The 12459-nt window shown below is 37.7% G+C and overlaps 1 protein-coding gene across 2 annotated transcripts in view; it reads left to right on the top strand.

Moving 5' to 3' along the window:
- Positions 1-11812, top strand: part of gpc6a (glypican 6a) — a 163482-nt gene extending 151670 nt beyond the window's left edge. For both annotated transcript variants that reach the window (XM_011490217.4, XM_078945139.1), the window contains 3 exons: positions 7181-7311; positions 8888-9063; positions 10317-11812. In XM_011490217.4, coding sequence (XP_011488519.2) covers positions 7181-7311; positions 8888-9063; positions 10317-10540 — 531 coding nt within the window. In that variant the 3' untranslated portion in view covers positions 10541-11812. The remainder of the gene's footprint in view (positions 1-7180; positions 7312-8887; positions 9064-10316) is intronic.
- Positions 11813-12459: the final 647 nt, after the last annotated feature.

The following is a 12459-nucleotide window of genomic DNA, read 5'->3' as shown; positions in this document are numbered from 1 at the left end:
TGCCAAAATTACTGCCGAATTATATGCGAGCGGGTAGGAATTTGAACATGGGACGCATTTTGCCTATGAGCCAAACTTTGGATATGCCTGCCATAGGGGAAGATTTAAAATGTCCTATTCTATAACAGACTTTGTTTTCTCAAACTACAGTTCTGAAAAGTAAACTGACAAAAATGGACATGGAGATTTAAGCTTCTGAGGTAATATATGACTAAAAGTCTTAAATATGACATATATAATTAATGTATTAGTAATATATAAATCTATTTTTTGTTTTGACCAGATTGTTAGGGTTTTTTTTCACAGTTTTTTAGAGTATAACCAAATTTTAATTTTAGAAATGCCTTTTCTAATTGTTTTGGAAACAATTGAAGATTCCTAAATTAACATCCACTAACACATATGGGATTGTTAGATGTAACACAACACATGAAAACACTCACCCCGCAGACTGGATGTCACTGGGACTTTAAAAAGTAAAACCCTCCCACTCATCATCTATTTCTGAGGATCTCACCTCGTGGTTTATGTTGGATCATTACCAAGCCTGTCTGTCAGCAGATTCATCTCCATGTCACACAAGTCAGCTCCATCTGTTCATAAAACCTTTCAACCAACCGAGAAAGAGGAGTGGGATAAAAGTCGTTACTTGTGTCAGTCACTCCTGGCTTGTTAATTAATGGGGTTGAAGCAAACAGGAGCAAAAAGTTTGCAGTTCTTCAAGTTTGTTTGCTTCCTGAGTTTCTTCCGCAGCCCTCAACAACTTCAATTTCTGTGGAAAACCCTGAATAAATCGAATCAACTGCTTCTCTGACTGTGAGCGTTGCACTCACTGTAATGTTTTTTTTTTCTTGGAATATGACTGTAAATTGTATAAGACAGTTTTTTATACTGTCTCTGCTTTTCAGAGCCACAAACAATCAAGCAGTCGAAATTGGTTTAAGTCCAAAACAATTTATATACAGAATTACAACACTGCTGAAAGCAATCGAATTTCCCACAGAAGGTTGTGACCCATCCACATTTGTTTTCTTGCAAAAATAAAATACAATCACACACAACTACACATAGAGAATTAATATCTTACTTTTCCAATGCAAGGTTATCTTTTGATCTCTATTTTTTGTTATCATTTTTATTAAATCAAATGACTATAAAAAGGAGGTATTAATTTAGAGCTTCATTTTACAAAGAAGTTGTGGTTTAAGCTCTATTTAAATTATGTTATTCATTCCTAGATTGGGTTAAAGGATGTAACTTGAGCTGAAGTTTGTGCTTCTGAAGAAATCACCAGGATCTCTAGTCAGAAAGCCAGCATTACAACTTTTCCATAAGAATGTACAGTACCTTAATTATCGTCATAAATGTTTTCCGTATTCATGTTGGGCTTATCTTTTTTTTTTTAAAACAAAATACATGTTTTTTTTGTTTTCTGCTTGTTTTTATGCTGATAAAGAGTTATTCCTCTCTTAGCCTCTGACATTTCCTTATCTTCAACCACACTAAACATATTAGTCTAGTTTTTTTGTTTTGTTTTGTTCTCTTTATATTGGCAGATACTGATTATTTTTTTAATCATGTCCAGCCTATAGAAATGTGCAGATTTTAGCAATCAGAAATGATCTGTTTTTTTTTGTTTGTTTTGTTTTTTGTGTGTGTGAATATCTTAGTACAGCCTCAATTCAAAAGTAAGCCAGAGCACCCATACACAGAGACACACACACTTCCTTACTCTGAAGAGCATAAGTACAACTTTTTTTTAAGTTTACATGATTTCCCTGTTTTATTTAGTTTTTTTTACTTTGGTCCCTTCAGTTAATCAAAAATGTTAATGCCAATTTCCCTGGTGGTTTCAGTGTGCCTTTAGAAGCTAATCCAATTGTTTGTCTCCTGACATGAAATTGCAACATGTGTATTTTGGTTCTGGCCCTACCACCATCTCTAGCAGCACAAACAAAGCAATTTTTTTTATTTACTTGAATACAATTGTTATTTTTAAAACTTACTCTAATGATTGCCTTAATTTGATTAAAAGCAATATACTTTACAAAAGGTTTAGGACATTTGTTTTGCTCGCCCATGTTAAAGTATCCTTGGCCAAGACACTGAACCCCACATTGATCCTGGAGGTTTTGGGAACTGAGCCACCATCAGTGAGTGAATGTGTGGGAGTGACTGTTACTGTGAAGGACTTCTGGCCTTATAGCAAGGTAGAAACGCACAAAGTATACGCCTTTTTTACCGTTATACATTCTGTGGCCCCATCTTAACAGTTTTATTTTTTGTTCTTATATTGAGTTGATATTTCTGTTTCAGAGAACCCTAATGTCCTGTCATTCCATTTTTGGAGCTGTGATGTTGGTGCAAAATATGTTGGTGCAAAGTGGAGTTTATGGTCAACTCAGAGATGACTGGAGGCCCTGGATATAATCATCTGTTGACCACTGTTTTTGAAAACTAGCATGGAGGATTTATGCTGATACGCAGCACCTTGTTGCCAAATATATTGAAATAGTTCTCCTCTTAACAATGTTATCATGTTCCAAGAGTGACATATTTGTTTACATATCATGCAACATTGCTAATGAACCTGTGTCACTAGTTTTTGCACAGGAGAACCATGCGTAAGCAGTCTTTTTATGCTTGTTGTAACTCTTTATTAAACTGAAGCCAGTTGACCTGACTTTCTGCTCGTACATTGAGGTGAATCAGTACACATTGTGCACAATGTCTATGAGACATAGGAGTGACAGTGGAAAGCATTTTCTTGTTTAAGTATTTTTAAAGTCTTCTTTTATGAAGTTTTTGTCATTTTTAAATGTATTTACCTATTTTTACAATAACCTGATTGTCAATGCAAACTTGGGAGAACACAATCCAGTGTCACACAATTTTTGTGTCAGGAAGGGCATCCAACATAAAGCCAAAGTCAAATCATCATGCAAATCACAAACAGTTTAATCTGAAAGAGATCAGCAACAGCAAAATTGTAACTGGAGAGGGTGTATCCAGACACCATTGGATAGTGGTGTATTTGGTGATGACTGGTGATGAGGAAGATGAAGAGGGCACAGCAGAGAACTAAGTGATAGAAGTTTAAAAGAGAAGAGAGCTCCGAGGCTTTGGGAGATCAGGAGGTTTTTCCACATGACTGGACACCTTGAGCTAAAGTCAGAGAGAGGTACTTGGTGTCTCCTCTGGAATGAGTAAAGCAGATGAGGAGAATTGGTGGTTGAATGAAAGACTTCAGGAGTGTATTAAGAGAAAAAGGTTCACTCCTTGACATCTGAATTTATTTCCAGCTATAAAAAAACAACACTTGTGTTTTTGTTTTCAAGTAGATGCTAAATTAGGATAAGTTTGAAGCCAAAGTGGGTTGATGCATATTTACATTAATGGGCATCAAGGGCTTAACCAAGAAAAAATGGGAAACTGAGAAGAGAGAAGAAAGCAGAGAAGATTACAAGAAAATGCCACTCTAGGTGGACTTGGAAGTGGCAAAAGCCAAGCAAAGGGTGAATGAGAACCTTGCTTGACAGATTGGATGCAAAGGAGGAAGAAGAAGGTCTGTACAGGTTGTCAAAGCAGAAAAACAAAGATGAAAAGCATGTGATCAAGGACAGGCGTGGAAATGTGTTTACAGGTTCTTCAAGTGTCCACAAGGTCAGCCACTGTAAGTCAGAGTATCTGTGTGTAAATCAGAGGGACTCAAGTGGATCAGTGAGGTTACAGGGAGCAGAGGTGAAGAAGTTGGAGGACTTGAAGTGCTTAGGTTTTACAGTGCTGACGGAGAGTGTGGGAATAAGATGAGGAGGCGTGTGTAAGCAGGTTGGAACAGGTGGAGGAAGGTTTTAGGTATGATGTGTGATCAAAGAATTTCAAAAAGAATGAAAGGAAAGGTGTAGAAGACTATGGTGAGAGGAGCCATGTTGTTTGTTTATAGACTCTGAGAAAGAGACAGAAGGCGGAACTGAAGATGTTGAAGTTGTCTTCCGGTCATACTATGAAAACATCAGAGGGATGGCTCACGTTAGATATTTTGGAAATTATTCCAGAAAAGCCAGATTGAGATGATTTGGACATGTTGAGTGGAAAGACAATAATTATGTTGGCAAAAAGATTCTGAGGTTGAAGCTACCAGGAAAGAGGCCTTGAAGATAAGAGTGGAGATTCGTGGATGTAGTGAAGGAATACATTGATTGATTGATTGATTGATTGATTGATTGATTGATTGATTGATTATTGCAAGTATTGTAGTAAAAGCAATAAAATTGACAGATTGATCAAACTCATTACAGAAATGATGAAATGCATAAATAAATAAAAACAGAAAACAAAACAATTCACATTTGCTTAATTAAATACAGTGATCATTAACTAAAGACATGCTGAGCTTGATTTATTGCTTGAAAAGGAGTGGGAAGAAGTGAGCTTGTTTAATCCCACCCCTACTGAGTCAATTCATTTTATATATTTCATAGCTTTCATAATCTGGTTCTGATCAATTACAAAATCAAGTGCATATTAATGATTAATTATATCCAGAAAACATTCATTCATGATTTCAGTAACAGTAACTGATATGTAATAATCATTGATTATCATTAAAACACATTATCACATACAACCAGTGATTTTTGCTACGCTTTGCAGAACAAGTAAAGAAAATCAAAAGTTTATTGATTGTAATTTAAACCATTTCAGTCATCATTATTGCACATTATACAATCTAATAGTAACTGGTTGTAAGTAAAAGAGCTTTGATTATTTCCCCACCATCAAGTTCACACATGTATTTGGAATTTTTCAAACACCTGTTGATCCTTAACTCCTCTTATCTTCATATTGTGAAATCAAAGTTTCTTTATACCTTTTCTTGAATATTTGGATATTTGAACATTGTAGGAGCTCATTACATGAAGGTGGTTGGTGTAAACAAAAAGGGGCAGAGGACAGAGATAGATGGAGGCAAATGATTATTTGTGGCCAAAAAAAAAACTATTCAGACAGGATGATAAGAAGAAGATATAATTTTTCCTTGAGTTTACTGCTAATGCCTTTTTGTTGACAATCCAGCCCCAGAAGCTTTGAGATGAACAAAGTGGCTGAAAGGGCTATTAGCCTTTTTCAAACCAACACATTTAATAGTATTGTCTTATAGGTGTTATATTAGAGCTGAGATTTGTATCTGGATTTTTTATTAGAAACTGTGTTTATTCCTTTTTTATTTAAAAATTAAACACGATTACAACTTAACATGAACGTTGTCTCTTAAAGTGTCACTATAATGTGAAAAAAAACAGTAAAGCTAAATATGTTACTGTGCATAGCAAGAAGATTTTTTTTCTGTTTGTTGATCACTTGCTCAAACTTCTTGCTGAGTCCAGATGGAATCAGTAGGGGGTAGTGAATTATGCCAAATACCAGCTTTCAGCCTCCCGTCTGTGCCACATGAATCACAGATGAACAGAGTATTGATGGAAGCAAAAAAAAAAAATCTTTAATTGTGGTTCAAAGAGAGTGTCTAGCTCCTCAGCAGAGATCACACTATTACTATGACTGTTGTGCCATTTTTAACTGTGGAAATAATACTACAAAGATCTTCTTAGCCTTACTATTACACCAAGGCTGTGGACTTGGGAGCTGGGACACCATTTACGGGGTCACTTAGGTCTTTCAGCAGTAGAAGAGGTCTGTATTGATCATCTCAAGGCTGTAGATGTTTTACAACGGTCTTGGCAGACACATCTCTGAAGCAGCAGCACTGCATGAACATTGAGAGCAACACTTTAATATTAGTAGAGGGGGTCGTTGGTTTCTTATTTAGTAAAAGGGAATCAAATGATGTGTTCTAATTAGTGGGGAGATGTACTTCCCCAGTAAAAACCCAACTGGAGCAAATAGTCTGGTTATTATTAAACCTCAGGTTCAGGAGAAACAGTGTTTTTTCCAGGCCATGTAACACTAGAACAGGTCTCAGCCCTGCTAGGATCCTTGAGTGGTCTTGAAAATCTCCACATCATATGTGGTTGGTGGACCAAAAGAAGGAACGTCACTGTGTCCTACTGGATATTTTAGGTTTGCCGCTTTGAGAATCAGAGATACATTTCTGTTGAGGTCATTCAATGTCTATTCAAACAGAGCATGGGCTTGGTTCACATAGCCAGGTTTTGTTCTCAACCTTTCAGAATTCCTAGAATTCTGAATTGCAGGCAAACATTTTTGGGTTTGGTTTTGAGAGCTTAAGAATCTGTATTCTGATGTTTGTGGATGATGTGGTGCTTTTTAGTTTTCAGAGCAGTTTGTAGTTGTGTGTGAAGCAGCTTTGAGGAGAATGAAAATCTCAAAATCTTAGGCCATTGCTCTTATCCAAAAAATACTGGCATTTTCCTCTAAGTCACATCCCAGAGTGAAAATATTTTAGTGATGTGTTCATGAGATGACAGATGAAGAAAGGATCAAGATATGGAGATGAACTGATGGGTTGGTGCAGTAATGCAGACTTTGTACTGGTCTGTTGCACTGAAGAAGGAGTTGAGTTTTAGGAAAACTTTTAATTTACCAATTAGTCTATGAGGTCTTTGCCCCCATCCATTGCCAAGAGAGATGAGTTAAAAATGATGTTGAGGTTACATGCAGTAGAAAATAGGTTTGTTTGCAGGATGGCTTGAGTATCCCCAGAACACATAAGGTGTTAAATTCAGCCACATGGGGGGAACTCTGGACTAGAGCTGTTATTCCTGCACACTGGAGAAAGCCTGTTAAAGTGGTTCGGACATCTGGCAAGAATACCACCCGCCTTCCTAATGAGACATTACAGGCATGCCCAACTGGGGGGAGACCCGGTGGGAGGAGGCTTTGTGGCAGACCCAGAAGAGATTATCTAGCTCAGCCCAGGAAGAATTGGAAAAGGAGGAGGGGCTGAGGAAATTCTGGGACTCCTTATCAAGGGCGCTGCCCCAGTGACCCCAACCGCACACATGAACGATAACAGATGGATGTCATTTGTATGGATCATCCACAGGATTAAATATTACTTTAGTCAGAAGTGCCAAAAACTGTATGAATAAATATGTTTCAGGTTTTTTTCCAATTTTCTAACCCACTTTCTCCTCAGCTTTTTAGCTTTTTGAATGTTTGAAGTGTAATACTTTTCTCCCTCTGTTTCGGTCAACGGCAGGTAAATGACATCAAGGAAAGATTGGAGGAGTCCAAGAGGGTCTGGTCCAAATTGCCAAATGACATCTGTTCGAAAGAGAAACTTACACAGCCTGACGAGGAGCAGTGCTGGAACAGCCACACGAAGGGCAGGTGAGAGCTTGATAACTGCAGGAAAAGTAACTCTGCTCTCCTCTTATCACATTTTCCCTGCCAGGTATTAAAATAACCACACTCTGTTCCCAGATCAACTCTCTCTGTGAGCACAATGGCAAGTACTGACATGGACAGCCTCTGCTGTGTATAAGCTCTAATACTCTGAGGACTATGGAGTTTCTAACACTGCTTGTCACCAATGCAGCTTGTAAAGTAACACCGAGCCGTACAGTAGATTGGTATGAGAGCTGTGCTCGCTGACAGTGAGCGGGAGATGCTGGCAGGGAGCACTCTCCATCACATCACTCCAGTGTTTTGTTCCCTTCCAAGAATACAATTAAAAAAGAATCACCACATGGTGCTATAAAAGAATATGTTTGTGCCAGTTCACTTTTTAAACATGGTTAATTGATGCTTCAAACTGTGCGCGCAGTGTTTTGTGGAATGTTCCGATTCTCTTGTCACAACTTTAAAGACCAACTCAGATGAAAGCCATGTTTTTGGTGTTTTTAACATGTTCGTTAACATGTTCATTTTTATGATAATAGAGATAATTTATTAAGAAAATTAAGCTAAGGGGCTGTAAGCTAGCGTGAGAGCCCGTGAACAAATTGATGATGGGAAATGTGGGTGGGGTTTCTACGCACCAATGGTCCCGCCCACAACTCAGAAGTGAATTTCTGATGAATTTCTGCTGCTCTGCAAAAACTTTGTCCTAGAAAACAGCACAGGCTTGTGTCTAAAACAGTATAATCATAATAAAAAGGCCACTGGAAATGCTTCTAAAAAAGATTAAAAAAAATGATCAGAGTGGGACTTTTAAGTCATTTAAAATTAGCATTGCTTTAAGCTTGAAGAATATTTTACTTATGTGTCACAAAGTGCAAAACTATGAACATTATTGTTGTAACTGCAGTCACAACCCTTTTACTATGAATGACAAACTTTTTCCCAGTGATTTATATGAAATTTAGGCAAAGCGAAAACCTTTAAAGGCTTCAGCCACGCTAGTCAGTCTCTCTACATCAGGTTCAGCCACCTAAGAAATTGCCAAATGAAGTTTATTTATTGCACACTTACGTTTTGTCTGATTTCATCTTCGTTGATTAAAGAGCAGGCTTTCTATCCCTTGTGATTCTGTCTGCTTTAATCTGAGCTACTTTGACACATCTGTCACTTTTCAAAAACAGTCAAATACATTGAGGATTTTTCTAGAGTTGATCACATATGAGTTGAGTTAAGTATGTGAGGTCGATGATACATATGTTTCACATTTGTTTTGGTGCAAACAAGAATTTTTGTTATTTTTGTTATGTTAAATGTATTGGAGAGAAATGTGGAAAAGCAGATTGGGATAGTTTCGACATGTGCTGGTATTAAGGTTGGAGCTACGGTGAAGAAGGACGTGAGGGTGGTTGGTGTAGAGAAGGAGGAAAAAAGAGTATAGATGGAGGCAGATGTAGAAAGCATTGTGGTGACCAGTAAAAGGAGCAGCTGAATGAGATCAATTAAGCAGTGAAATTATTTGTTACACAGTTACAGATGCTTAGTAAATAATTCTGTTCTGTTTCAGATACTTTCCTGAAGTGGTGAAGGAGGGTCTAACCAACCAGATAAACAATCCAGAGGTGGATGTAGATATCACCAGACCTGACACGCTGATTCGGCAACAGATCATGGCTCTCCGTGTCATGACCAACAAGCTAAAGAATGCCTACAATGGAAATGACATTTATTTCCAAGACTCCAGTAAGCGTTTTTAGTCTTATCTCTTCCTCTCATTAAATGTCAGCTTTTGGACGACGCACACAACACCACAAGACGCCCACAGAAACACAAATACCAGCAATAAGGTCTCGACTGTCATTCACACCACAGCTTGTCACTAATGCCACTGAGGCAAGCCTGACATTGTTAGAGTAATAATAGCTCTAGGTGTGGTGACACGACAAAATGACAGGCAGCCAACCCCGTGAACAGGATGTTCAAGTTAAATGTTGCCATGACAGAAACAGTCATTTCTGGTTTTTTTTCTTAAATTGTTGGAGCTGACACGATAGAAAGAACACTCTGCCTCAAAAGAAAAAAAAAGGAGTGTGTGGCTGAATATTCACTGCCAATAAATAGATATGTAAATTTGTACTAGGTTGTGTTTGCTTTCTAACCACCACTTGAATACATATTATAGTTTTTTTAGAATGTAACAGCCAATTTACGAAGCATCTTTGGTCATCTTAGTAATAGCAGAGTTGTTACATTAAGGAAACTGATGATCATTACTTAGTCTTTTTTTTACTGTTTATCTGCACAAAATTGCTTAAAATTGTGGTAATTCGATGTTAAAAAAATTAGACAAGAAAAGCCAACAGCAATTTCATTATAAAATGCACAAAAAAATAGTTGGCTATTTAAACAAGTGAATTTTATGTAATGTAACTTGTAATTAAAATGGGTTTTTGTCATTTTTCAAGGTAAATTTTTAAACTGTTCTTCATATAACAAACTTCTGTTTGATATGACAAACATGGTTTTATGGCCACATAGTTATTATAGGTATAATAATATAATACAAACACAAGTTTAACCACAAAAAAAGGTGGTGAACCTTTTAAAACAAACCTCCTCCGATTAGGAAAGAAAAAACAAAAATATAATACATTTCAGAAAAAAGTTTAAATATTGCTGACAAAATGATTGGATTTATTTACAAAAACGTCTTGACGTCAAATGAACTGAAATACATTAAGTTCACAAACTCAAACTGACAAAAATAAAACCCAAAGCTGAGGATATTTACAGAACAACATAAAAATCAGACTATATCAAGCATAAGCCAGTGAGAATAAGTGACAAAAAGGCCGTCTTTTGACCAATTAGAGGTCTGAGAAGTAAACATGTTGCTCCTTGACTGAATAGATTTAAATAGATGTTGTCATTTCTCTGTCTTCTTCTGCTCTACCCTTTGTTTCATGTGGTGATTTTATGTGGATTTGTCACTGCAGGTGATGAGGGCAGCAGCTCCGGCAGTGGCAGTGGCTGCACTGATAGCTGCACCACAGAGTTAATTTTTGTTGGAACAGAAGCTCCTGTGATTGGAACTGACAGAAGCGACGAACGCGCTGCAGCCGCCGCTGCAGGCAAGTCTCTTTCTCGTGGACCCTCCACACCGCTGGTGATGTCTGCCCTAACTCTCCTACTCTGGGCAACGCAGACTCAATTGAGATAATACAGTGTGGACTGACCACTGACTCCTATACTGTTCCACAGCAGTACGTTTATCAGCAAGTTACACTGCTGTTCCTTTGCTGGACATGTACAACCTCCTGGAAACGTGCTGATACTGGCTGACTGTGTGGTTTGGTAGCCGTGGAAGTGAGTACAGAGCTGCATCCTGCTTGTCGCCCAAAGAATGGTTGGTGCCATCAACGAACCAGCTTTCACACCTCTGAAAACACTTTTTTTTCCCCCTCAATTATGTTGGCTCAAGCTAAGAAACGTACAGTACGTTTGTCTTTTAACAAACAAAATGTAAGGTGGTTCTGACTTTTTAGAGAAATTATCCTTTGCTTTATGTAATGAAGTGACAAGAGGAAAACTGTTTTGTATCCTGTTAGGCCCCCCCCCCCCCCCCGACAAAAAAAGGCAGTTGTTCTGTGTGCATGCAAGGATGTGATGTTAACAGACTAAAACCTTTTCTTTTTTTATTTGTCATTGTTTTACAGCAGGCTGGTTAGCAGCAGACTGTACAGTCCCGGCGGTTTGTTTCCTGTTATGGGTTTGGTCATTACAGCGCAGCTTCAGGAAGCAGCAGGTCTTACAGCCACTTTATCGTTGCACATTTTATCATCTCTGAGAAGAGAACTTTATTGCACAGATTATTTTTGTTGGCTTCATGTGTTTCTAAAGTCATTGGAAACATCCACCGCAAAGAGGAAAATAAATATATTTTCAGATAATTTTACTGATTGTATCTTACTCACAGGCAAATACAGGATGCAGTTCCCTGGAAAGTACTGTATTGTTAACTTACTGGTTTTGGCATCCGTAACATTGTTTTATGAAGATTTTTTTCTTTTTGTTTGAGTTTTCTGTTGAATATTTTCTTATTTAGCCACAGCTGACCTGAATGAGATGCTTATATTGAGATACTTAACATGTATTTACAGAGAACGGAGGAAGTTAATGTTAGATATATGCAAATTAAAACCTTATTTTATGTTGGTTTTTTTTGCTGCTATACTTTGATCATGTAAGATTAGCACTCTTGTTATACATTTAAGTTGTCACATATGTGTAAACTTACAAATATTACCTTGTGCTAATTTTCTTACAAACATTCTCTTCAAGATGTGTTTTTTTCATGTTTGCTTGACTGAAAAGAACAATTGAAACGACCCCATGAGACAAAAGATAGTGCTTATATCATCCAATGCCCCTTAGAAAAATGGGTATGAGGACTCTTGGACCCAAAGTTATTGATTAAAACTTTTAATCTGTGTCTTGCAGGCTTATGTATTGCAGAGACTCGTGGTACAAAGTAGACAACTTTTACCCCGTAATAAAGCACAGTGAAGGTGATCCTCAGTAATAAAGAAAAAGCAGCCTCCAAAGCTGTTGCAGTGACACTGCCAAATTTAACAACGTGACAAATGCTCAGGCACATTGTCTGAAAAATATGTTTTTTTTAGGCTCTCGGCATCGTGCTACGCCCGCCTGCAGGTTTCGAACCAACCAAATCATGACCAACTCTAATGTTTCCACAATTCACATGTCATTTATTACAACAGAGACTGAAATGCATTGTAGTGACAAATTAACAGCTGCTCTGTGTATTTCAAAGAGAGCATTTGTCTCTAGTAGCAAGGCGTGCATGGGAGTAAAAAGCTTCCTCTCTGTTCTCACCTACAGGCAAGTGGGGGAAAATAGGCATAAAGTTAGTGGTAGAATCACTACGATCTCCGCACAGAACGGCAGAAGAAGCATTTGTTCTGAATGTGGTCACATCGGCCACCACGCATTTCTCCAACTATACAACAGCTGACCTGCTTCAGCTTGACCCACGTAGAAAAGGCTTTGGTGACTGAACCACAGCAAATCTGTGTCTTTTTAATTCCTGATGTGCTTCCCAAGCCTAAGAAAACTACA

Source organism: Oryzias latipes, chromosome 3 (genome assembly GCF_053564925.1).
Source record: "Oryzias latipes strain Hd-rR chromosome 3, Olatipes_Hd-rR_3.1".
NCBI classification, from domain to species: Eukaryota; Metazoa; Chordata; class Actinopteri; order Beloniformes; family Adrianichthyidae; genus Oryzias; species Oryzias latipes.
This window is presented reverse-complemented; position numbering and strand designations above follow the sequence as displayed.